The 26877-nt window shown below is 45.4% G+C and overlaps 1 protein-coding gene across 3 annotated transcripts in view; it reads left to right on the forward strand.

Annotated features, from left to right (window-relative positions):
- Window positions 1–23390, forward strand: part of LOC119464078 (cGMP-inhibited 3',5'-cyclic phosphodiesterase A) — a 376751-nt gene extending 353361 nt beyond the window's left edge. For all 3 annotated transcript variants that reach the window (XM_049656481.1, XM_049656482.1, XM_037724903.2), the window contains 2 exons: window positions 2051–2493; window positions 9515–23390. In XM_049656481.1, the coding sequence (XP_049512438.1) occupies window positions 2051–2493; window positions 9515–9529 (458 nt within the window). In that variant the 3' untranslated portion in view covers window positions 9530–23390. The remainder of the gene's footprint in view (window positions 1–2050; window positions 2494–9514) is intronic.
- Window positions 23391–26877: the final 3487 nt, after the last annotated feature.

Here is a 26877-nt window from a genome sequence, read left to right on the forward strand (position 1 = left end):
GCACTGATAGCGTTACACCTATCGGTTCTTTGCAGAAATTGAGAACAATATTCGTATGCAATATCGTCTACTCAAGTTGTGCGTTAACTAAACGCTGGCACAAATTGTCAGCATAATTCGTCAATACTTGAGCTACATTTTGAAAACGCTGGGCATGACCAATACTTTAGCTTTCCCAGTCTCACATTCAGCAGGCTCTAGTTAAAGAAACTTGCTCTGTGCAGAAAATCATTTTGTTGCACTCTCCAAAAGTTATTACACTCGTTTTATCACAGCTTTTAAAGAAACATCGAGAAGTTTACAATGGCAACTGTCCTCTCTCGGATACCATTTTCTTGTAAGCTATGACCGGTGAACGTGCTCTCAAGATGCTTAGGTAGACGAACAAATTCGTTGAGCGAAGGATTTTATTAGCAGTGCACTTTGTGTGAATGCCGACGATCAAATGAAATCAGTTATCACTAGGTAAATCAGAAGTTAATGATAAAGCATGGCTATAATATCACCCTAACTTTACCCTACCCCACTCAGCCATCGTTAAACGATGCCGCCGTTAGAGTCACTTTAGGATCTTATCAGGACTGTCAGTGCACGCTCAGATGTCAAGAAAAAGTCGGGACGAATGGGAAAACCACCGCCATCACGGTGCCGAAGAATGTGCATATCTCTGAACTTTCGCTGTGTTCACGTTGCAGAAGAATCCAAGCTAGAAGCTTAAAGCCACTCTTTAATCCACATACCTTACAGTTGTTTGACCAGACATCACTTCCTTGGGGTTTGCTTAGCTATCAATAACACCCTTTGTGATTTCTTATGAGTTTCTTTACAGTACTCGGTGCATCCGGTCTCGATAATGAAATATATGCGGATGGCTTGAAGGCACCCTCTTTCCTAGAGTGCTCGAGAGCACGTCGGTCTTACTGGCGGCCGCTTCTTGACTGCCACCGCAACAGTAACCTGCAGCTTCTTCTGACTATGTGGATCGCGGTATCAAATCCAGGCCGCGGCAGCCGCATTTCGATCGGCGCGAAATGCAAAAACGCCCGTGCACTGTGCACTGGGAGCACGTTAAGGAACCACAAGTGGCAAAAATTACCCCGGAGTCCTCCACTACGGTGTGCCTCATAATCATATCGTGGTTTTCGCACATAAAACCTCAGAAATAAAGGTTTTCTGATTATATGCGTTCCGTCAGAGTTCACTCACATCACACGTGTTACATTGTAGAGTTATCCAGTCTTAACTTTACAGGCTGTACCAATTAATTGCTCTGCGCTTTCGTCCCTCTCGCGGAATAGCCGTAATTTAAATGTTCGGCTGTATTCTGAGCCTATGAAGCGGCTGGCGCACTCAAACCTTTTGAGCGCAAGCCACAGCGTGAGGCCGTTACGAGGATCTTTAGTTCATTCCAGGACTATTGGGAGTGTCCAGCATTTTCTTCAATATTAGCTGTGAAAGGCGGCAGGTTTGGCCGCTTACAGGGCCAGCTATGCCAAAATCTTAGCTAGTAAAAGGAACGAAAGAGAAAGAGAAAGGTAATAAAACAAGCCGGTGACGAAATAAAACACTAACGAAGCAAGTCCGTGGATCACGTAAAGAAACATAGAACAGGGGAAAGTAAGATTATAAGAGTACAAGAACGAAGCAAGCATAACCAGATTACGGAAATATAAAGTTCAAGTCACTTAAACTGCAGCTCACAGAGAATTGATTCATGCCACTGTCTACGACAAAATCCCGTAGGGCTCTCAAAGCTAATCTCTGTCTGTGGATGCAAGACCATGGCCGAGCAGCGGTATGAGCAGAGCCGTGCTTACTCATTTGTTCTGCTCGTAATGCAGGCGCAAGTTGGAATCAGCTAGCGCAAGAGAGGGGTAATTGGAGATCGCTGCGAGAGGCCTTCGTCCTGTAGTGGACATAAATATAGGCTGATGTTGATGATGAATATGAATATGGCATGGCAGAGACCGTGAAGATCGAGAGATGGCTCGGTGGTTGCTTTTCTTTTCCTTTCCTCCCCATGCCGTCCGTGACGGCGTCACCATCTCAGGTCGACCGTGGAAGAGGCCCAGTCAGCAGCTTCAGCCACGGAAGGTGAGCTGCCTCCAGACGCAGCACCTCCAGGACAACTACGAGCACTGGGTGAACATCCTGAAAGAGGAGAACCGGCTCAAGGAACAGCAACAACAGCAGCAGCAGCAGGGCGCTGCCGCCGCCACCGCCGCGTCGTCGTCGACGTCTCCGAGGGCAGCCACGGCACCCGCGGCCGAGGACGACCATGCCGCCTCGGAGGACGAGGACGACGACGGTGACGACGGGGAGTCGGACGACTGCGACGATGACGACGACGACGAGGAGTCGCAAGCGGGTGTCGTCGGGGCCGACGTGGTGGTGGCAGCGGCGCCTTCGCCGCACCAAGACGAAATGGAGACCATCCAGGAGGTGGAGGAAGGCGCGCTCGGAGGCCAGGGCTCAACCAAGACGTCGCCATGCGTGAGTGTCGTCGTGTCTAGTGTCCAGAATTGTTATTTGTGCCTGAAGTAGCCAGAGTAGCCATATATTAGAGAAGCGCAAATGTAGCCTACTTGGCCCGATACAGATAAACCGGGCTACCATTACAACCAGCCGCTCTGTCTGCACGATTCTGCATATTTTACAGCGAAGCTGGATATGGCTAGGCTTCCGTGCATTTTTCGTGTCCGTCAGCAAATCTGCGTCTGCTTCCGAATTTGATGCAAAATCGCTTTATTATATCCAAAAGCTTATACGTCTCATCACTTGTATATGGATTTTAGTGGATTAGTTATCAATGGGCGCCATTTACAAGATCAGTAGACTCTCACGTAGATAAGGGCTTCTCAAAGATTTGCCGTTGTGTGACCCGCGTCGGCCATGTGTACCCTCGCACCGCCCTCTCTTTGTCGTCGATCCAAGCGCTTACGTGCCTAGTTTCTCCGCTGTTCCGGCGTGGCGGTCCCGTCGCTCGTGTACTTTCTGCCGCCTGGCGGTTCCGTCGCGCGTGTCTAGTTCTTCGGGATGACCGCCGTCTAGTTCTAGTCTTTCTTCGGGATGACCGCCGTCACCTCACAAGAGAGATAAAATTTGCTCATGTCTTTGATCTAAATTCTGTGTCACCCCTGTGTCGTGTGCTAGGCTGCTTCACTGCTAATCCACCTTCACAGTAGTGGAATGCAGTGTGATTTCTTTTTAAGGCCTTGTCGTACCTTGGTGTGTACTTATGGCATTATTATCCTTGGCAGCTCTGCAGAACTCCAAGGCACACCCAGAAAGGTGTCAACGTGAGTGATTAAAAAGGTGTAAAACTAACATTGCTGTTATGTGGCATAAATGTGGTTTGAAAGGTGCAAAAGCGAATGAAGCGCGTATTTGATTTCGTGCGGCACCGGATAAATTTTAGAGGATTTTAGGCAGACTCAACCATACTTGTCGTCTACGCAATGCTGAGTATTCAGGATTTGTAGAGATTGCTTGTATGAATAATCTAACTGTCGCGTAGCGAATGGTTATGTAGAGATTACCCAGTGACAACAATGACGTCCTATGAATATCCTGTTGACATCCACTGTCAGGGCATGGATATTGTGTGTAGAACACGTCACATGGTCGTTTGGCCACACTTTCCGTGTCCTGCGGATATCCCTTGAATGTGCGCGAGTGGCATCATGGGGCCAAGCTGCCTACATTTCACGGACATGTGCCAGCGCCTCTTGCAGTGTTTATTATAACGATTGCAGCACACGCTGTGGGACAGATGCAACGGCCAGAGCGCCCACGCATCAGAAACAGATACAATGTGTACACACGTTACGCGTGCACGCACATGTGTGGAACTGCAGAATACTCCTCTTTCTTCTAGACATTCCGCCAAACGCAAGTGGTTTATTGAACGAACTGAAATTTTCAAAGTATATTGTGTCAGAAAATTCGTAACGTCGGCGTACACACGAGCTGCAGACATGACAGCTTCGGCTGGTAATTCGAACGTCTGAGAAAACATAATCCTGTTACGAGGAAACTCAAGGACAAAGCCTCAATCGGAGGTCAACTGATCACGTGTATGCCGAAGAAGGTCCATGTGGGATGAAACTCAAAGACTAAGCCTCAATCAGATGTCAAATATTCACGTGTATGCCGAAGAAGGTCCATGTGGGATAACCTTGGGGCATCCGTGGTAGGATATACGAAACAGACCCATGTGCGATATCGTTGGGACATCCGTGGGAGGATATTAGACTGCACTCTCATGGTCCACGAAAACGGTGAGATAGGCCCCTCTTCCAAAAACTGGAGGGACTCAGAGAAAAATGCTTCGAGGCAAACTTTTATGACGACTCGAGTCCGGTAGCTGTGCATTTGTGTTGCCGTTTCAGTATGGCTTATTTTGGTCGTATACTGATGTTCATTCATACAAAGAGAATGTTCGAAGATACAACTGGAAATACACGCCCATCGCCTATAGCCTTTTGTTGCATGAACGGTTGTGTCTACACTGCCGTCTTGGCCTTCACCGCGGCCGTTTGCCCTCGATGATGGCACCCTGAATCCAGTTGTCATTACCGCTGATGTCTTTTTTCGCTATATCTTTCTCTTACGCTGTTCGTGAGATTGAAGGTGCTGTGCGCCAGCGTGATCGTCAACCACTAGTGGCTGGGCTGATGTCGGGCAGTGCGGATTCAGCTTCAGTAAACCGACATAGCTTCCCCAGTGATGTCTTACGATGACATTTAATGACGAAAGCCAGTTGCGTATATAATAATAATAATAATAATCTTTATTTTCATCAGTTCACTGACAGGAAAGCTGCGGGTAAAAGCTGCTCTTTGTAGAGGCAGCTTGACAAGAGCCCGCAGCTACCTTTGTGTAGTACATACAGCAGTGGCAAGAAGCATAGCACACTTTAGTCAAACAAAAACAAAAAGACATACATAGCAGTAACGCAACTTATATTCCTAACATATGTAGCTCACGTAGCTTAGGCAGTCTACACTTGTAGGGATCAACACAGGCTTTCACAAAACAAAAAGATATACATAGCAGTAACGCAACTTAGATTCCTAACATATGTAGCTCACGTAGTTTAGGCAGTGTACACTTGTAGGGATCAACACAGGCTTTCACATATTTGTTAAGTAGTTTGGGAAGAATGTACGATAGTTTACCTTCTGAGTAATTTGTTCTGGGTGTTTTTACTTTCCACGTCTCTTTACTTCGTGTGTCAAGCGATGTAACGTTTTGCTGTAGGTTGGAAAGGTCATGTAAAAAATGTCTATTTTCTTTGACTTCGCGTCTGATTGCTACAGTCAATTTAAATGCATACATGTTATGAACGGGTAATATCCCAGCCTGCTCAAACAAGCCGCGCGTGTGGGCATCATACGGCAAATTGGAAAGTATTCTTATGTATTTCTTCTGCATCAAGTATAACTTTTGTAGGTTTGTGTAAGTTGTAGTGCCCCATACCAAAAAACAATAGGTAAGGTGTGAATAAAAAAGTGATTTATACAGTAAAAGCTTTACATTATATGGTAACACTGTTTTGCAACGGTGTACCATGCCCACAAACCGCGATAATTGTTCCAACACGCCGTTGACATGTTCGTTCCAAAGCATATTACTTGAAAATGTGACTCCTAGAATTTTTATATGATTTACTAACCCTATTTCGGTATCGCCGTACACAAGATGTAAATTATCGTTTGCCGGTTTGTTCTTTGGTCTGAATAGTACCGCCTTTGTTTTACTAGTGTTTATACCTAAATTATTGGAACATGACCATATTTTTAGTTGTGCAAGAATCTGGTTCATCTTTTGCTGAAGTATTTCGCTATTTGCAGCAGAAATAAATATGCTGACATCATCAGCATATAGAAGATACATAGCATCAGGATAAATGCGCATTAAATCGTTTATAAAGGCAATGAACAGAAGAGGACCAAGGATGCTTCCCTGTGGCACACCTTTAGTTATTGGCTTTAACGTCGAACAGTTACGATTTATTTCAACTACCTGTTTCCGATGTTTCAAATAACTTTTAAACAAGTCCAACGCATGACCACGAATTCCATAGCAGTGTAGCTTCTTAAATAATGTAGAGTGTTGAATGTTATCGAAAGCTTTGCTAAAGTCCACGTACAATCCCAAGACGACATGTCTTTTTTCAAATTGAGACAAAATGAATTCCTTTTCTTCCAGTAATGCCATTTCTGTGGACCGGTGTTTTCTAAAACCAAACTGAGTAGGTGAGATTACATTGTGATTTTCGAAGAATTGGTATAGCTGACGGTGCATAAGCTTTTCTAATCCTTTGGAAAATATTGATAGAATAGATATGGGCCTATAGTTTCGTACATCATTTTTGTCACCTTTTTTAAACAAAACACTGACTTTCGCTATCTGCATTCTTTCGGGGAAGACTGCGTTCGACAAACAAAGATTGAATATATGAGTAATACAAGGCACAAGTATATACAGCACATATTTGATAGGCCCGATTTTTATGCCATCAATATCACGAGAGGAACTATTTTTAAGTTGAGAAAATACTGAATAAACATCTTGTTCTGAAACAGGCTTTAAAAACATAGAGGATGAATTTGGATCAGGAAGAAATTGAATAAACTCATTAGACGTCACATCATATGCATTGTTCACTAGGTAGTCATTGAAAGTATTTGCACGTTCGACTCCTGATATGTTGCGCCCGTTGACTGTGATGTTTTCAACACTCTGGCGGGGCGTGTTCCTGTTAAGAAACAAGTCCAGTTTTTTCCACAAGGCATGAGAGTTATCTGCGCTAGTTTCTATTTCTCTGTGTATGTATTGCGATTTGCGTTTTCTAATTTCTTTATTTAAACGATTTCTGTACACCTTATATTCTTTTAGAATGGTAGAGTTCCTACTTACAATGAACTTATGGTAGAGTTCATTTTTATGTTTAATTTTATTTAGCAGGTCAGGGGTCATCCAAGGTTTACGGGTTTTTTTATTCAAACGAATTTGTTTTTCTCGGAAATGGCGTTTGTAAATGTTTGTAATTTTTTCTAAAAATGTATTGTACGCTTGTTCTACGCTTTTTATCGAAATAATCTCGTCCAAGTTACTATTAAGCAACTCATTTCTAAAGCTTTCAAGGCTAGACTCGGATATATCTTGAACGGTAACCGTCTGTTTCCGACATACTCGCGAACTAAATTTTTTTATGAAAAGAAATATAGGAAGGTGATCGCTGATATCATCGGACAACACTCCTGTAAATGCGGTGTTCCGGTTTATATTCGTAACGAACAAATCTAATAAAGTTGCACTATTTTCTGTAATTCTAGTCGGTGAAGTAATAACACTATCGAAGCCATTTGAGAGAATCAGCGTGTTCATGGCTTGCTGTGACGTAGATTGACCTAACATGTCTATGTTGAAGTCTCCTGCTGATACCAAATAATACATGTTTTCCGAAGAAAAATGCAAGAGTTTTTCATAGAAGCAAAAAAAGCTATCAGGGTTTCTGTTTGGTGGCCTATAACACACTGAAAATAGATATTTACCTACGCGAGCAGTAAGAATTTCGAAATCATCGCATGTAACACAAAAATCAGGCATCAGTTCACAATGCATATCTTCTTTCAGTAATAGCATAACACCACCCCCACGGCGCAATGGGCGGTTTAAACTAAATGACTGATAGCAAATCAAAGGGGGTGCGTCATCCTTATCTTTGCCCCATGTTTCAGTAAGGAATACGACGTCGAATGAGAATGAAAATCCATCGATAAGAAGCTGAAAGTCAGCTTGCTTATTCTTAAGGGAACGAACATTTAGATGCAAACACTTCAAAGATCCTTTATGTTCAGTGGAACCGATAACGTTTAATTCTTGCGAAAGAAACACATGCTTTTGTGTTTTATCCATGTTAAATAAAATGACGAATGTTCACAGATGACCGGTGCGACATTATACGGGAAAGTCGTTCGTGTTACGTACGACGATGGCACGTTCGCCATTTGTCTTGCGCACGAAGACCTTTCCGTTTCTGTGCCACGCATATTGAAAGCCGTTTTCCTTCGCCCACTCTTTCGCGGCTTTAAGCAGCTGCCTGTTGCAGCTAGTTAGATTTTCCAGCACAATCACACGACAACCTTCTTCCTTCAATTTATGCCGCTTTTCTAGCCACTGATCCCTAACTGCTTGTCTCACATACCTCACGATTATACCGGGAATTTTCCCTGGCTTCGCTGGCAGACGATGAATGGCGGCAACCTCCATTTCTGACAGTTTCGGCACATTCATCACATCAGCCAAGTTGTTTACTTTTTGCAGCAGGTTTTCGCTTTCAGTCACTTGGATTCCATGGAACTCCAAATTTAGCTTTCTGTTCCGCCACTCAAGATCATTCAGCTCCACCTGCAGAGCCTTTTTCTCATCAGCATTCATCTTACACTGCACTTCAATGGCATCCACTTTTTTGTGAATTTCCTTAGTCTGTCTTTCCTGGTTCTCTAACCGATTTAGAAGCTCGTCATATTTTTCTGACATCATCTGAACTGCTCTTTCAATATTTAACACAGTCTATTTAATGTACAGTATTTAATGTAGCCGCCATACTTATATAGTGCACTGAACGCCTGTTTGCCTTTCATTAGTATATATTAATTTGAGCTACAGAAACATTGTGAGACGCTCTCATCTCTGGTCAGAGACTACTTGTACTATGTGCGAAACCAGTGCTCTGGCTGCGTATACTGTGAAGACTGGTCGATGCTAAGCTGGAAAGGATAAATCAGCAGTTTACGGCGGTGATGTCGCGTTTAGTTACCGAGATAGGCCTATTCGAGCAGGCTGGCGATGTTTTTGCTCCAGCTGCCAGAGACGTGTACCATGTCACTTGAGATTAAGCCTTGCATTGCGGCTAGTTTGAAATATCGTAGTTATAACTCAATGCTGCAAAGTTAAACATGCGCAGGGACGAAAACAGCACAGACGAAGCACTTCCTCTGTGCCGTTTTTGTCCCTTTGTATATATAAACTTTGCAGCGCTGATTTATAAGTACAAGTATCACTTGTGAAACGCTTTGTGCTTCCCATGTTCCCGAAACTGGTACACAGATTTTCTTTTCTAAGGAACTTCCATGTATTTTTCTCCTTAAGACAGCCAATTACTACAGGCGGAGTTCCGCATCAGGTACAGTCGGCGTCAAAATTTTATGGAATACGGGATCTAAGAAAACGAAAAAAAAAAATATGAATATTTCCAGCAGCCTGGGCACGTAGTCTGGTGTTCGGACTTCCAGCTTGTATTACCCTATGGAAACAAAATAGTATAGCGTGGCTTTTTTCCGTCCAAGGTCACAAACCGCTCTGAAATTCAACGCTTTCTCGCATACCATGATTCGTACACTTTTCACGCAGACTGTATGTCATCCACCACTTATATAGTTTTTTTTTTTTTTTTTACAACTATGGCTAATGCGTTATCTTCTTCCTTTTTTGCCCTCTGCAGTCAGGAAGCTGCTAGCAGTGCTGTGAGGACGCAGGGCGGTGCGAAGACGCTTGCTACCGTCGACGACGCTGTTGTTTCTGGTGCGTCACACCCACGTCCACTTCCGCCGTCACCGCTGAGCGCAGGACCAGCGACGCCCGGTCGCGAACAACGGTCTAGCTTCCCCACCCCCCTTCGACCGAGGAAGGTTCTCCCTGGAACAGACCGACCGCTGGGGCGCTCCGCGCCTGAGAACAACTCCCCCCACCCAACTGCCGCCGCCGAGAGGATGGGCCCAGCGAGAAACAACAGCCTCTGGCGACAATCATCATATCAGGAGCAGGCCCTCGGTACACCGGACACACCACAGACAGACACACGTCTTCGCCGGTCTCGCCCCGAAGGCTCGCGCATGCTGGCAGAAAGGCGCCGGCTGTCGCTCCGTCCGCTTGGCGCCTGAGTTCTTGCGGTGCGTGACGTCACAATAGTTGAAGGGTTCCGCGAAAGTTTGGTCGCGGATCGTGAGAAATGACACTGCAGTAGCGAGCCGCGTCCTGGAATGCCGGCTGTCGCTCCTAGCGCTTGGCGCCCTACGCTCTTGCCGTGCGTGACGTCACAATCAGTGTGACGTCACAATAGTTGGAGGGATCCGCGAAAGTTCGTGGGGTCGTCGATTGTACGAATGACAGAGCAGTAATGAGCCGCGTCCTGGAATGCCGGCTGTCACTCCTTCCGCTTCCTCCCGCTTGGCGCTTGCGCTTTCGTAATGCGTGACGTCAGCTTGATGTCTCAATTAGCGTGACGTCTCACTAGTTCAAAGGTTTTGCGAAAGTTCGTCTTGTCGCGAGTCGCGTGAATGATGCTGCAGTAAGCGGACGTGTCCTAGAATTGCAATTGACGCTTTGAAGCCAGCTCGGCGTTCTTGTCATTGGGACTTGGACAGAAGCTCGTAAAGGACTTTACGCACAAAGTCCTTGTACTCGCATGATTCAGACATCACCTTTCAGGGGGCATTTTCGAGCTTGTTCTTGTTCCTTGTTCACGTGAGCCAGACAAATGTTTACTGCTCCAGGTGACCTCGTTTTTTGTTCGTTTGTTTTCGAAAGGCATGTGTCGCCCTTTGACACTTCATTTGCATTTCAGGGCATGGCCAGTGTCTGCCATTACGCCTTCACTCACGCGAACTTTTCAGACGTCCATGGAGCTGTTTTTTGAAAAGATGCCGCACAGGGCGTCCCGAAGAGCTTGAACTTTGTGCATTTGTTCTGAGCAGAGTCACATGATATTCCCCAAGGTCCAGGATTCATCTGCGCACTTGTCACAGCGCGCGAGGGTCAATGCAAACTCGAACACTGTTCTTTGTGCGGTATATCATAGCCCGAATATCATCACCACGCCCGAATGCCCTTGGCTTTCGGGCGTGAGCGCTCGGACCAGCACGCTTATTTCGCGACCCGGGGCACCTTTCGGTAGAGTTACTCTATATACAGTAACTCTACCTGTCGGCAATTGGAGGTGGCATCTATCGGCGGTTTGCAGAACGAGTGACAGTCGGCGCCTTTCCCGAAGCCTTCCTAGGACCAAATGGCGCCTGGTGTGAAAACCAGTGCTCTGTACTGAACAGCTTTTTTTTCTTCTTCGCCGACGTGTCTTCTTACGTTCCTGTTTTCTTCCTCGGCAATGAGCTTGGCGAGCAAACACTTCTTCCCCTGGTTGGCAGACGCTTGAACATTACGCAGACAGGCATCATCGGCCGCTGCCAGACTTTTCTTTCTCTCTCTCATAACCGAAATGAGAGCCCACCACTATGGCATTGTGCTACCACTGTGGCAGAGACGATTGCAAAAACAATGCGAGAACGTCGTCACCCCCGCTGAGGGTGTCACTTGTGAAACGTAGAAATCGATATTTAAAGCAGGCCGGCAATGCGGACCCGGCGCGGCGGCTGGCACAGACTGGAGGCCGCCGCGCATCTGCGAAAGTAGGCGTCGTGGAGGCTGCTCTCTGAGAAAACACACACACACACACATTGGACATAACCTACACATCTCATGTAAGCTTAATGATTGTGTTAGATCACATATGAGCATACGAAATACCATTTTCTTTAAAATATAGGGTTGAACGATTCGAAACTGCACAGTGAATTACGAGGGACGCCCTAATGGGAGGCTCCGGCTTAATTTCGGCTACGTGGGGTTTTTTAACATGCGTATTGCATGGATGCCATATCATATGCTTACATATGATCATGTGATCATATATATTAGGGGGTACCGCGACCGACTGAAAAAATCCCGTATGCCCCACATATCCTGTATCCATAATCCTATGTATTTTGAAAACATGTATGTTCCAATATAAACCCATATGGTCAGATACGATTATGGTACGGGGCATATGGATATTTTTAATGAGGTCGCGTTTGCGACGTATCTCAGTCTTCTTTTCTTATCGTCTAGGAGCAGATATTCGAGCTTGTGTAATTTTCTCATTGGTTTTAGCCTATTCGCTACGAGATGCTGTAATGGATGCTCAGGATAAATTTAAGTCATCCAGCATTACCTTGCCCACATTTAATTCTAACAACGCAAGTCATTTTGCATTCCACCTCTGTGGCAATGCGGCCGTCGGGACTGGGAATCGAACCAACGACCACGTGCGTAGTAGCACAACGCCGCAGCCAATGAGCCGCCGGGTCGGGTCTGTGTCGCTTGCTGCGCTGTTGCAGGACCCCTGGTCTTACAACATGAAAATAAGGAATTACCCGGCTTGAAGCTATATCTTGTAGTTTTCAGTTCTCAATGTGGGGAATGCGGCGAAGCGTTTTTTTTTTTTATGGCAATATTACGTGCCCACGAAGCTTATTTTCATGCTATCAGTGGGAGCTGTAAGTAACCCGAGTCGGAAGGGGTTGATTTAGCAGGAGGTCTACTGTCTTTCCTTTTTTTTGTGTCTCACAGAAGCAAGTTTTATCATTTAGAGTAAATGGCATCGACGCGTCGTAATGACCTTCCGTGGCTGTAATCACACAGTAGATTAGAGAATGGGGGGAAAAATGTGCGGGGGAGGGCTATCGATTTGCAAATGAGTCCGACTTTTGCGTCATATAACGCAACGTTCTATATCGGCCACCTCCTCTATAATTTGTTTGCTGTCTGTATTTCACTCACAGCTCGTAGCACACCAAGACTTATTATGCCGGGATCAGCTAGTCAGTGATACGCATGTTCTATAAGTGCGCCGACTTGCGCGCGTTATCTGTGTTGTGCTAGGAATCCTTTGAAGTGTGAACGTGGGGAATTGCGGCAGTTTTGTCTGCTGGTAGGCAAAACTATCTGACGAATGTACTTGTTTCCATTCTCGGTCTCTGTTTCAGAGTTTGGCAATGTCTGTTCGTACCCATGTGATAACACCATGCAGGCATGCACCAGAGTGTTTTGTTATTAGTATTTTCATTGCAGCATAAATGAAAAGCTGTTCACCTGTCATCATCTTGAGCGTCGCTTACAGCACATCGCGGGTTTATTCTAGTCTATCAGTACACTACCTCTTGTTTCACGAAAGCAGCTCTACCATCGTTATGACTACTTTGTGTTTTTTTTGTTTTTTTTTGTTTTTATGCTTCTCCTAGTCTTGTCAGCCGTCCTCAGTTTGTAGATAGCAGTAGAAGTTTTCTCGTGTTCTTCTTTCTTTTTTTTAACTGGGGTTGCTTCTTTCGGTTCTATCGTACTCAGTAGACGAATTTTGAACGAGCTACCTTCTCTTTGTACAAATTCTGATTTAGTGTACACACATATATGGACAACAATAACTGTACACTTTCGTCGAATTTAATTATGTGTCAAGCAATGTCATATCTAGTTGTTCTCGTTTGCTAATTTGTTTAATTTTCTCATACCCTGTTCGTGCAAGGGGTCTAGAGGAAGTGGCCTAGAGGTAAACCTTTTTATCATTTTTTTTTATTCGGAAAAAGCACAGACCAGTAAATAGAAGCTTGAATAAATGCTCGTTGGTTTTCTTACATAAAAAGCAGCAGTGACCCAGCTCCTACTTTCCTCGATAGTGTGGCCCATTGCAATGTGGATAAAAACTGAACAGACATTTTTCTTTATCGCTGTCATTTGGATTTGGGTTTTTCTATGAACTGATATTAACACACAATCTCTGGCACAATCCTTTTATGGTGATCATCTCCACCAAAACTGTGCATATGTCGGTATTAGTGGGGTTGCTGTCGAGAAATTACCTCAACTAATGTAAAGTTGGTGGAAATTAATTGACAATAATGACTCAGATTATCAGTCATCACAGAACCGTTCCTAGTAATTTCGCTATTCTTTCGAATTTACTTGGTGACCATTCCTGCTATGGAAGTTACCATCTGCTTGGAGGCTTCATTTATTGTGTTTTTATGCAACGAAACATTGGAAGCTTTTAATTGCATGAAACACGCACCGACCACCTTTAGAGATTTTCACGGAGTTCAATTGCTTTTTGTTACCATACCCATGTAAACTTTTTTTTCATTGTAAGATTACTGAGCTCGTATTTTCTACTTGATTTTAAAGCTTTTAAATGATAGATCCCATCGTTTTCATATTGTTACATCATTTTTTGTGAAACGTTGTGTATCTAAAGCTCAAAAATTACACTGTATTCTTTCTATTGTGTCTGAAGTAATCAAATTTTTCACTTTATGTGCAGTTCAGTGTTGTAGTAGTGTCATCGAGGCATTTCAATTTAAGTTTAAGTACAAACATTCATTTACATTATTTAGGACTAACGAAGCATACGTTCAGAACTTTTTAATGGCTTGTGGAACACAATGCTTTATAGTGTTCCACAATAAGGGCCAATTACAACAAGCTCTTAATCATTTGCATGTACTTCATTTTGCAACAAGCGTGTATTTATGAAGGGTTCGTGGCATTATATGTGGGACAGGTTTGCGTGTTCCATAACACTCATTTTAGTCATCTTGTTTGACCATCGTGTTTGTCCCTCCTAACAAAAATTATTGCTATTTCGTTTACTTCGGAAGCAAGTCTTCAAGCGTCATTTCGACATGGTATGGTGTAGAGCACGGTGTAAGAAGATGGGCACTCCGACAGCGCGCCCACGCTGGGGCGAGAGAGCGGCCACTTCGTGTGACCGGAAGTGAGTGCCGCCGCTAGGGGGAGCACGTGTTCAGGAGGCCTTGGAGCAGCCGCACAAGAGTGGATAATTTACGACCTCCGTCAGCATTGAAGCAGCCATACCTAAAAATATGCAATTTTTCGTTATTCAGACGCCAAATCCTGAGCAGGTAGAAGGTTTCATGCCACTTACTGTCAAAATACCGTCATTTCCGACACGACAGAGACGCGTCGTCTGCTCGAGCAGACGGCGCGCTGCGCTTGCCGCTGCTAAGTAGCCGCTGCTCGCCGCGTCGGAGTCAATCGGAATGTCGGCAGAAATATATAAGGACGTTCCTCCTACCAAATAGAGTCATTTTAAGCAGGCGAACGACATATATGCGTCGAAATAAAGCACCTCTGCCGCGCACGCCCATAGAAGCGCCAGCAAAGCGAGCGAGAAAGTGGCCCCTAGAACAGGTGCTGCCCCTTGCGGCAGCGGCGTGCGTAAAGTCACTCTAAGTGGCCGCGCCTCGCGCCGCCGTCGGATCACCTGCCTTCTTACACCGTGGTGTAGAGTGCAGTGCGCTTAAGTCGTTTCACCTTATCGTCCCGTTTTCCTTTCGTTAACAATGCTGTCACGTGTCGTGAGGCAGATGATAAAAAATGCTCTTTGTAGGCTCATTTCGACAAGCACTTTTGTGAAGTTCCGGGCGCTCAACTGTCTTTACTCTCTAGTTCCGTTTCCCGGTCGTTAGCAAAGCTGTCACAAGTCGTGAGGCAGGTACCGTAAATGCTATTTGTATGCTGCAAGCACTCTTGCTTGCAGTCACTATTCGCATTATTCGCAGTAATATACACGGTGCAATATGTACCAGCCGCTGAGTGACGAATGTCTCGGGCGTATTTGGCTAATGGATCGAGGCACAGAAAGGTTTACCGACGTTGGGGTATAAGTGCCGCGTAAGGACGCTCTTTGCACTCTTGACAATTCTGATGACCCAGCAAGTGAGGTGAGCAAGTCGACTCATCTTTCTAGCATATGCTTCTAAGTCTCTGCAAGAAGTGCATCTCGCTGCGCTTAACCGGGTCAGCATAGCTGTATCGGATATAACGAAGTAACGCTGTAACGAAGTATTGGATATAACGAAGCCAACTGAAAATTTTCTAGTTGATACTAGCTTGTAACGAATATACGCTCACAACTAATATCGCATATTCGGAGATTTTCGTGTCAGATATGACTTCGTTATAGCGAAGTTCTAACATATTGAGTTTTTCCAACTTGCCGCGTTACAAAAATCTCAATGCCGGTCGCCTCCGGTAATTCATTTTCGCAAGAGCTGAGCCTATACGACGAGCACTAAACAATCGAGCATTCATTCCTCCGCCGCCGACAATCTCCGGCGCCAATTGACTGGTTTGACTGTCAAAGACGACGGCGTAGCAGTCCGCACATTGCCAGACATTGATCTATTGATCTCAAACTACACACTGATTTTTTTTTCGACGTGAGAAGTCTACGGGAGTTCGCAGCTGGTACGGTTTCGTAGCTGTGTTTAAGCTATCGTCAGCTATAGTTAGAGCAACGCACTCACGTAATGTTCTAGTGCTCTGCCACATCAACTGAAATCATGTTGCTTGTTGAAGGTTTTGGGAGGTGCCAGTGGCCGCTCGAAGGATCCAGTTTACTTTTCATCTTTTTATGTCGGTTGCAACTCGTTGATTTTACAGTGCCTACTTTCACCGAAAACACACTAAACCAGAATACTGTTCTAAACGTTCCTAAACGTTCACATAGCGCTTTGAATGATTGTTCCCTCTCTTCCACTGTGCAATTAACCGCTACAAACTTGAGTACTGGTTGCCCGATAATGGTCATCCAATACGTGAACTTATCTTGTTGGAACTAGATCGTGTTATAATGCGTTTTAAGGCTTACTATGGCTTTGATGTGGCCAGGTATGTTTTGTCAGCAGGCTCGCTCTGCTCTTTTTTTTTTTTCTTCTTTTTTTTTGTTGTTATTTCTCCGCAGCCGTTTTTCCAAGTGTGTCTTTGGCGTACAGGGTCCCTGCGTCTTTCGTTTTATGGTGATATACTAGAATACAGATATACTAGGATAGTAAACGAGATAAATGAGCAGCCAATGCAAAGAGAGGTAGCTGCGGTATACATATACCATAAAACTTAGCACCGCGCACGAACGCAAGCACTTTTGTGACACATTTTTTTTTCTTCCTTCATTCCCTGTCGACACCGCGTCGTGAAGCAGGATGTGCACACTTTGGACCAGGAACTGTGGCGGCGTTGTTTGCTTGCTGGCCGAGCTGACAGGCGTTTTACCAACAGGCGTCAATATACGGCCGAAATAGGGAGTTTTAGCGACCCTCCAAACCTATTCTAGCAAAGTTTGGCCGCAGTGACGTGCTCTGTGCGAGACCAGCGCTACTACGCACGGACTGAACTATCTTTAAACTCTTTTCACATGACCCGTTGTGGCAAGCCTGCACACCTCGCGCTCTCTAAGCCTGTAGTTATTAACAGTGATGCTAACTCTGTATATCTTTAGTGTGTAAGCCTAGGATTTTTGCCTGTTAGTTTTGACAGCCCAGGAAATACGAAATTCATCTTTATTTCCGTGTCATATGCTCACCGATACTTGTTAATTGTAACGTATGTATGCATGTGTTGTGGGACCTGATAAAATAGGAACTCCAAGGTGGTTCAGTTTCATTTGACAACAGAAATTGCCGCGTAGACGTTACCGTTGCTTGTGTAAACATGAGAGTAATAGGCGGTAGGCGTATTCGTAGTTTTGAGCTACAACCATGTGGATGCCAAATTTCTCTTTATTAAATCTACCTCTGCCTTTCGGGTTACCACATAATTCACTTCGGTAAGAGTTGCTTACGGCATATATTAGTGTCATTGAAGGTTAGCTGAACCGGCTGAGACGTGACGCATATGGAATGGTCACAGTTATTTGAAGAAACCACAGGGAAAGAGTTCGGGGATTCGCTTCTACAGACATTATGAGTGTCATTCTAGGTATACTTTACACTGGAGGTGTCGAACCTGCGCAATCGTCTCACGTCAGCCCATTTTCATTCTCCTTTGTGTTCAAGTTTTTTTGCGACGCCTGACGCGGTACTTCGGACCAAGCGAACGCTTGATATCGTATCCATGTCGATTATTGTCAAGCTTGAATGAAGGCTGCATAGACAGTTCGATCTGTCCTATGTTATGGCACAAACCGAATCGCAAACCGAAATTGCAAAGCGAATATATTAGAGAGTTTTAGCCTGTCCGTAATCGTATCACAGCTTACAAGGTATCGGAATGACGCAGACGTGCGCAGCAACGCAGGTGGCGCCAACTCGGGACGCTGGCATGAACTAGAGTACGAAAAACAATAACTGAATTGTATGACAGGCTTCTACCGACCTGCTGGCGCAATGTATAGGCATCAGTAATCTTCAATGCACAGAGGATTTATTTACCTTTTTTCTTCGCCGAGAACATTAACACAACTCAAAAACCTTTGTGTTGATGTAGAAGAAATTGTCCACACATGGCACTTCCAGCGCTGCTCATCAATCATCATCATCTATAGCAGATGTATGTATACGGTGTTCTGGTAGTTGGTGACCTGTAGTACGCATACGGGCAGGTAAAATTATCGTTTGGAGAGCTTTAGCATAGCAGTTACATGCTAGCGTAGACTTACGTATGTCGGAATAGAGGAGGACTCTGAACAGTAGCAGCACTGATGACGACATTTTACAATGCAGTGGTCGCCCATAGCTTGCTAGAAACATACTCTTATGTTAGCTCTTCTATTCTTTTGTGGTCGTTATGTCGTTGCCTACACATTAGTGCCAGATGACAGGGGGAAAACAAACGTTGCTGGGAATGAACGTTCTTCGCGCATTGGTTAAACACTGCAGTTTCGTAACGTTTCGTCACCAATGCCGTGTCAACGTCTCCGTGTCCGCGTTCGTGCTAGTGCGACTCTGTTACGCTAAAGCTGCGCACCGCAAGACGTATGCGAGAAGCTAGTGACTCCATGTTTTGACGCTCTGTTCAACCACAGCGGGTTATAAACGGTCCCCCGCTTCCGTTATGCTGCAATACTCTGTTGACCAAAAAATAATGCAAGAAGGTGATAATAACATTAACCTTGTGACGGTCATGTCGCCGCCGACGCGTTTACGCCACCATACAAGTTGTAAAGAATCCCACCAGTGGTCCCACCGATTGGAACGAGTTCTTCTTGCTCTCGTTATGCGAAACGTCACAAGAGGCCGCCACCGCCACTGCTCCTCACGTCCGCGTCCTCTGGTATTTCGGTGTACTACGTCTAGTATGTCTCCGTTATAGCTTGAGCATCGCATACGAAAAACGCCTGCGTCCGTCATGAAAGAGGTTTGTACAAAGCGTACGTTGCGTCAAGTAAGAGAGTGCACTGAAGGCCCCTGTCACGTCACGTACGCAATCATTTTCGTGTACCCAAGCAAAAGCTTCTATCTTCTGCGATATGACATTGCGGCTTTGGAAAGTGGCGTCGGTAGGTAAGGGTGAGAGTTAGCACGGAGCGTTGCCGGTCGAGAGTGAGGTTACTAAGCCTAACATGATATGTATAATAAGGACTCGTTGCTTTCGCGCTGTTATGGGTGGTACGCCGTGTGTTTGTCCCAGCTACAAACAGGGGCAGTACGCTGTCCGCTTACGCTTTTCGTCAGTGTGGTGGTGTGGCGTTCAAGCAGGCCATACAAAGTTTGAGCGTTGTGTTCTGCTAGGTCTCTGCTATCACGTTCCGTAGCCCGTTGCCAAGTGCTGCGTGCGTCTGTTCGTGTAAAGCGATACGCATGCGCTGTTGGCGAGTTGAAGCGACGGTTGTCCTAGGCGGAATCAAAGGATCACTGAAAATAACATCTTACAATAGCAACACCACACGCATTGCATTCTAAGAGAAACCAAAGACTCAAGCTACGATAATATTTCCTGTGCCGAAACGCCCCATATAACAAATATTTACTGACGTCGCACTGAGGTACCCGCTTTTTTTAGGCGCGAAATTCTAAATTGAGAAGTTTGGTCTTCGTTTTCTCAAGTAGTAATCAATTTTCGTCCGCAAGATCAATGGAGTTCAGTTTTGAAAGAATGCTCTACCAGTTTATTAACTTCATTCAGTGTTACTGTTTGGGGTCAATTTAGTCTGCGCAATTCATGTAGTGCACCGCAGTCGGAACCATTTACTTATTTCTGTTAAGTACTTTTTTTTTAGCTACAACGTACACCACCATTTACGTTTGGACCAGGCATTTCTATAGACTGAAAGAGTTATCAGCCTCTTCTTTCTTTCGTGTTATCGCTGGCCTTTAATCATACACTGCGTATATAGGAACTATGTCAAGCCACCGTGGTCTATGTGCGGTTGTATTAGCCGATGTTTTTTTTTTTTCAGGTGCACATAACAAGCACAAATACACTACATGTGACTAATCCATGAGTGACATGATCGGGAGGCATTTGGGTACTGTAGTAATATGTAATTAGCCATCATAGTCTGGGATTATAATCGTAAGAGAGATGAATTGAAGTATAAAAAACGTATGCAGACTGCACGCATTTGTTGAAGAGACACTTAAGACATGTAGATTGCGTACCATCGTGTTAACACCGTCAAAGTTGAAGCTACGGTCGCGCTGGTATTTTATATTCCCTCGTGCACTCGTCCGAAAGCGGAATCGTGCGAAATTTTGGCACCATATGAACTCTTAAACATCTCTAGAGATAAAAGGGAAAGCGCGTTGTTGTATCTAGGAGCCTCTGAACAAAGCGTCAGCATTTCTGAAAGTGTGCCCGATAAAAAAAAAGAAAAAAAAAACTGCGCTAGCCAACGCAATGCAATGTTGTACATTGCCACAAGTCAGTGTAGCCCACTGGCTTGAATTGGCTAACTATGGCTCGCCTTGCACATTCAAGTGAGAGTGCCATCGTTGTGACCAAGCAGGTTTAAAACTCCTTTAGCGCGACCGTCTCATGCTGCCGAGATGACGAAATAAAATCACGTGATTATTGTCGCGAGGCGTCGCGTTTTCCGTTTCTGTCATTAGGTGTATACCTTGTAAAAACACGACGAGCGGTCTGTTTAACGGCGCATTATGATCATGTTAAATCTACCGTGGTCTGGTCATTTTTATCAAACGCGCGGCATTCCGTCTGCAAGTTTTACGTGTGGTTCCCGAACAGCTTGCATGTATGTGCAAGTATGACTGACCATGACCACCTTCGTGAAAGAACACTTATCCCTGGTTTCCGAATCAAGAATAACGAAAACTGTCGGTTTCGTTCTTCCTGCCTTCCACAGTCCCGAATGAAGTGCGCCGGATTTCTGCCAATATAGAATTCGATAAATCTTTCTCGTAGCCCCCAAAATCGGCAGCCGCACTGCGGAAATCATGAAAATCGAATATAGCCTTGCCTCTCCGTCGAACTACCTTGCCAGTTCGGCCTTCTTTGTTTTACTCTCCACAGTGTAATGCTCTAGGCAGTGTCTTGAACTAGGTTAGACAGTGAGGCACATTCAGATTACTCAAATCATGCCCACAACGCTGAAAGCTTGAAGGATGGCAAAAGTTCGGTTTGGTAAGTTTGGTAAACACTTCGAGTTTACTACGCCTTGTTAATAGATTTTTTTTTCTTTTGAACACGCAGAGCAGAGCGTGGGCCGGGATTTCGTAGCCATACAAAAGCTATTACATTGTGCCACATAGTCAAGCGTGACAAATTCTCATCCACTAAGCCCGCACTTGCGAGATGCCAAAAAGATTTTTAAAAAGCTGTAAATGAAATGGTTGAGAACATGCCCTTATGGGTGGAGACCGGCTGTTCTCCATGGTGTGTTCGAAGGAAGATGGGACTTGCATGCATTCACGCTTGTATCCCCGAAGTAACTCTTGTCGGTTTTTGCCAACAACCTTTTTTTCAAAGAAAGGGCCAATAAATTTCGGTCTCATGAGGCAGTAGGACTTTTCGGCAGTAGAACTTCGTGCATTCTTTTTTTACGCCTTGTTTTTTTTTTTTTTTTTCAAGCTTCTATAGTGCATGCCCGTCCAGTATGAAGGAGAACACCTTAATTAATTCAAGTAGACAGATATGGAAGTTCAAATCGCACTTGCTGGTACATGTTATGTAGCTCCCTTGTTTGGGTATGTGCCTCGTGATACACTTCTTATTTCATGGCAAACCATTTTATAAGCGGGTGTTCCCCCTCGTATTGGCCCACGCTGTATGTAGACAGACCAATAGATGGCGCTTCCTTCGGACCACGTTGAGGTCCAATTTCCTGTTTCGCCCGAAACCAAACAGAGCCGAGGCATCATTATACACGTATAATACTCGCGCATCTTCAAATTTGTCATTTTTAATTGAGTGATGCGGTCGTGTTCACATTTGGAAAAACTTTCAGCAGAGTTACTTGTGCGGGTTCATTCGCTTTCACTTGTGTTCACTTCTGATTTTCGTATTCCGTGTATAAACACCATTGATCACACTGGCACACTAGATCACTGTTCAACTATCCAAGGATATATAGCCGTGCACTGATTACCTCGCTCAGTGATCGTTCGTTCATCCGTGATGTGTGACTTCTTTTCCACTTAGGCGACGTGTGGAAGGATGCTTCTGTATAGACACAATATAGTTTTTGCTGTTGAGACAGGATGCAGCTGTGACATGGCCATCAAACTTTTCGCAGTGTATCATTATTCTTGTTTCGTTTCACTTCGTTCCTGGCGTAGCTTCACTAGTGATACTAGCGCTTATGCGTTACACAAAAACGTCAAGACCATGTAGCAATGACGTGGCGCAGTGGCAACGTTGTTCCTCTGGACTCCCAGGTGTTTTCAGTGACGTTTAGAAACCACGAGACCAAAAAGAAGAAGAAAAAAAAAACGTTTGTGGGACCCCCTTCACGTCTTTTTTTTTTTTCTTTCCTGCGGCCGAACGTTTCTATTTCCGGCCGAAAGTAGTCCATATGACCACCCCCGGCACACAAGAGTCTTAGATTTGCCGGGAACTTGGCTCGGAGTCTGTACAGCTACATAAAACATAGTGTTTATTTTGTGTTTCTCTCTCGCTCTCTCTTAAACTTTCTCTTTGTCCACCTTCTTTCATGAAAGTGTCACGTGCTTTTAACGATGTCGCAATGTGTTTCTCAGCTTCCACAATCTGGTGGCGAGTGGTGATTCTTGCCAATTCCCGAGCTCCGCTGCTGTTGAGCTTCGGGCGCTGAAAACCCGCTTGGATGAGTGATGATGATATTGGTGACGATGATGATGATGATTATGAAATGTACTGCTCTTTTTCTTTCTTTTTTTTTTTCTTCGGCGAAGCGTTCGGAGTTGGGTGTTGGAAAGCTGCGACTCTTCTTCGATGCACCTCTAGCCCTCGTTCAGGACTAGAGGTACTACGCGGTGGGCCACGCGCGAATTTATGACCTTTCGATGACAAGTATGTCATGCTGCTAAGACATTACCCAGAGCGAGAGAGAGGAAGAGATGGGGAGAAAAAAAAGAGAACATACATCTGTCACACACCCTGCACGATATGTGGGTCCATAGCTTTGTGTTTTGTTTTCCATAGTGTTTTTTTTTTTTTTTTTTTTGCACCACCTCCGCAAATGGCGAGGCTGGGCGAGACAACCTGTAAATAAAATGTTGAAAAGTATAAGTTGACGCCGGTGCGGAATTAAAAAGAGCTGAACCCTTGAAGAATGTGTGTTCGTTTCCTTGGCGAGGGGCGCCGTTTCTGGGTGCCGACTATGCGCACTATATTGCGTCAGTCAAGAGAGTGACCCTTTCAAAAAAAGTCAGTGATCCAATTAGGAAAGTACCAATTACCACCAATTGGTTTTCAACCAATTGGAATTTCGCCACCAATGGGAGTGAACCAATTACATCCAATTGTTAAACCAGTTGGTAAGCCTATTGAAGCTAACTGGTAAACCAGCTGAAGTATACGGGTATCCAACTGGTCAACCAGTTGAACACATATGGTCATCCAATTGAAGCTAACTGGGACCCAACTGATCATCCAATTGAAGCTACGTGGTGCCCAATTGGTCAAGCAGCTGAAGTAGATTGGTATCCAGCTGGTTAACCAGTTGAACACATACGTCAACCAATTGAAGCTAATTAACTGGTACCCAACTGGTTATCTGATTGAGGATAAATGGTGCCCAACTGGTAAAAAAATTAAGGTAAATAAATTATGGGTTTTTACGTGCCAAAACCACCATCTGATTATGAGGCACGCCGTAGTGGGGGACTCCGGATTAATTTGGACCACCTGGGGTTCTTTAACGTGCATCTAAATGTCAGTACACGGGTGTTTTCTGCATTTCGCTCCTATCGAAATGTGGCCATGGTGGCCAGGATTTGATCCTGCGAGCTCGTACTTAGCAGCCCAACACTATAACCACTAAGCAACCACGGCCAGCTAAAGTAGACTAGCACCCAACTGATTAACCATCTATTTGACCACATATTGTCATCCCAGTTAAGCTAACTGGGGCCCAGCTTGTCATTCAATTGAAGCCAAATGGTGCCCAACTGGTCAACCAGTTGAAGTAAACTGGTATATAACATTTAACCAGTTAAACACACATAGTCATCCAATTGAAGTTAACTGGTGCAAAACATATATGTAACGCGTGCCTAAGTGCACATGCATGAAATAAAGATCATACAAAGGAGGTACTTGTCGCTTACAATAATTTATTACATTTAAAAATATTGTGATGGGGAACCAAGTAGGTGGAAAGTATGACATTGTTTATAAAGACTATTTACAGATGGAATAGAAGTGGTCACGAATCTGGCAGGAAACTAGGAATTGCACACAACGTAGCGGTGACATTGTTCTTCGACTCTTCGAAAAGGAAATGGCTCATAGCATCTAACCTCCCAGCTGACAGAGCACAGTCTCGGCACAGGATAATCACACAAGGAGGTGACGGAAAAGTAGCATTGTTGGTATTGTTCAGAAATGCTTACAGCTTCAGAGGTGGGAATGACTAAGAGCCGCAACTTTTCGCAACAGCTGCCTCTTTTTGTTGCATGTGGCGTACATAAATAAAGTAAAAGCGAAATCTACAGTCCCAAATTAAAGTTTGTACATTTAGATTGCTACAGAAGGCAACCATCAGAACCACAGAACAACAAAAAAAAAAACGGGCACGTTTGCACTCTGTCGTGCAAAGCTTAGGCACAGCGAAACTGTCGATCCTCAAGTCTTGCTGGCTGCTACTGCTAGGTATTAACTTGGTTGCTGCTAGGTCTTAAGTTGGTTTAACTTAAATATGCATGTAGGGAAGGTATTCTCGAGCGATCATTTCCGGAGGTACCTTCCCATTCGCGACATTTCGCGTGACTAGCGCTGGACGCGTCGGCGCCTACGAGCGACAGCGTTCCTGGCATGCCATAAAAGCAGGCAGGTTAACCAAGGTTGGCACAGTGCCAAGAACGCTGTTGCTTCACGACGCCGAACGCTTTGGAGGCTAGCCGGTCATTATCTAGCGAAAGTTGACACGACTAGGCGCCGCCATTTTTATGGCAAACTCCGAGGCCAAGCTCAAGCACACTGGGCGAAAGCTATGCAAAGTGTACGGGCGGCGTATTTACAATTGCTAGTAGGTACAGCGTTTGACCGCTGGCGCCACGCTGCGCCGCTCGCGCGTACCATGTTTCTAGCCGCCGCCGTTGGAACGGAGGAGGCGTTGACGGAGAAAACGCTGGGCTGGTGGTGATTAGCCTGCTGTTGGGATCGGTGGTATTATAAACGCATCACTGTTTTGATGATCCAAATATAATCTCACTATCAGGGAGGGAGCAGTCTACCTGACTGGAGCAGTATTTTTTTATTTGGGGTGTTGCTACGCTGCGCTCCGCAACACCCCAACGACCGCCGCTTCGCGTCGGCGCCCGGTACCACGGCTGCCGCTGTGGCACCGGGGTTCAAACGACCACGCTGGCAAACAGAGAGGGAAAAAAAAGAAAAGCGTAATATTAAGAAAAAAACCACAGCGCAAGCGGGATTTGAACCAGCGTACGCATGATCCTAAAGCGAGCGCCGTAGCCACTCAGCCATACAGCCACGCTTCTAACGGTTGCATTCATGCGAACCATATGATTGCGTTCGAGCGCCCTCGGCGAAAGAAACCACCTAGAAACGCGGTACGCGCGAGCGGCGCAGCGTGGCGCCAGCGGTCAAACGCTGTACCTACTAGCAATAGACCGATCCCACCGACCGATCTGCGCATGCGCCGGTTTTCCGGAAGTAGCACTGTCACCATCTTGGTTGTAGTCAACTGGTCACCCACACCACCGCGGTACAGCCACTGTAACCGATGTCCGCGCTCGTTGAGTACAGCGCACGAGCTTCGCAGACATCTCTGCGACTCCGAAAAAAATTCCACCGAGAAAAATTCATCTATTTTAGGAAATGACATCGGCTGTTCATTGTAGCATGCGAGGCGAACGTTGAAAAGTGTCTGCTGCTCTTTCATTTCGGTTGTTACCCGCTGATTACGTGTTGAGTATCGCATTTGTTCAAGCTTTGTATGTAGTATATGCTGTTTGTTGTACGCGGTCGTTTTGCGTTACTATTTTTGCACACGTGCATCTCGGTGACTGCAACGTTATGTTTGCTTAGCGACGGGCATAATAGGATTTGTATACTTGTAGGAGACAGGTTTGAAATGCGGCGCCCCCAGAACACCCACAAGGGCCACTCGCTCTGGACTTTCATCCACAATGAATGTCTTTCCGTCCTTAATGACTTCGCTCGCCCCACCAGGATCGGATCCAGTGTCCAACGAGACACCAATCCGGACCTTACCCTCGCCAAAAATGTAGCCGATCCAACCTGGTCTAATACGGGAGTCTCCTTCGGTAGCGATCACTACATCCTCTGCACCACTTTCCCTCTCCCCTCCCTTGCTCGCACCTCTACTCGTCTCACCCAGATAGTTGACTGGGACCGCTTCCGTTCCACTCGTCTTTCTACTTCCTCCTCTGCTCCTATCACCGATCTCTCTGCCTGGACTGAGACCCTTTTGGCAGACGTCCATACTGCCACATCCACACTCCCTGCAGCACCACACTCCACCACGGCAGACAGCCGTCTACTGCACCTTTGGGAGGCCTATCACGCTGTCCACCGCCGGTGGCAGGCTCAGAAACACAATCGCCGCCTGCGCCT

Source organism: Dermacentor silvarum, chromosome 9 (genome assembly GCF_013339745.2).
Source record: "Dermacentor silvarum isolate Dsil-2018 chromosome 9, BIME_Dsil_1.4, whole genome shotgun sequence".
Classification (NCBI taxonomy): domain Eukaryota; kingdom Metazoa; phylum Arthropoda; class Arachnida; order Ixodida; family Ixodidae; genus Dermacentor; species Dermacentor silvarum.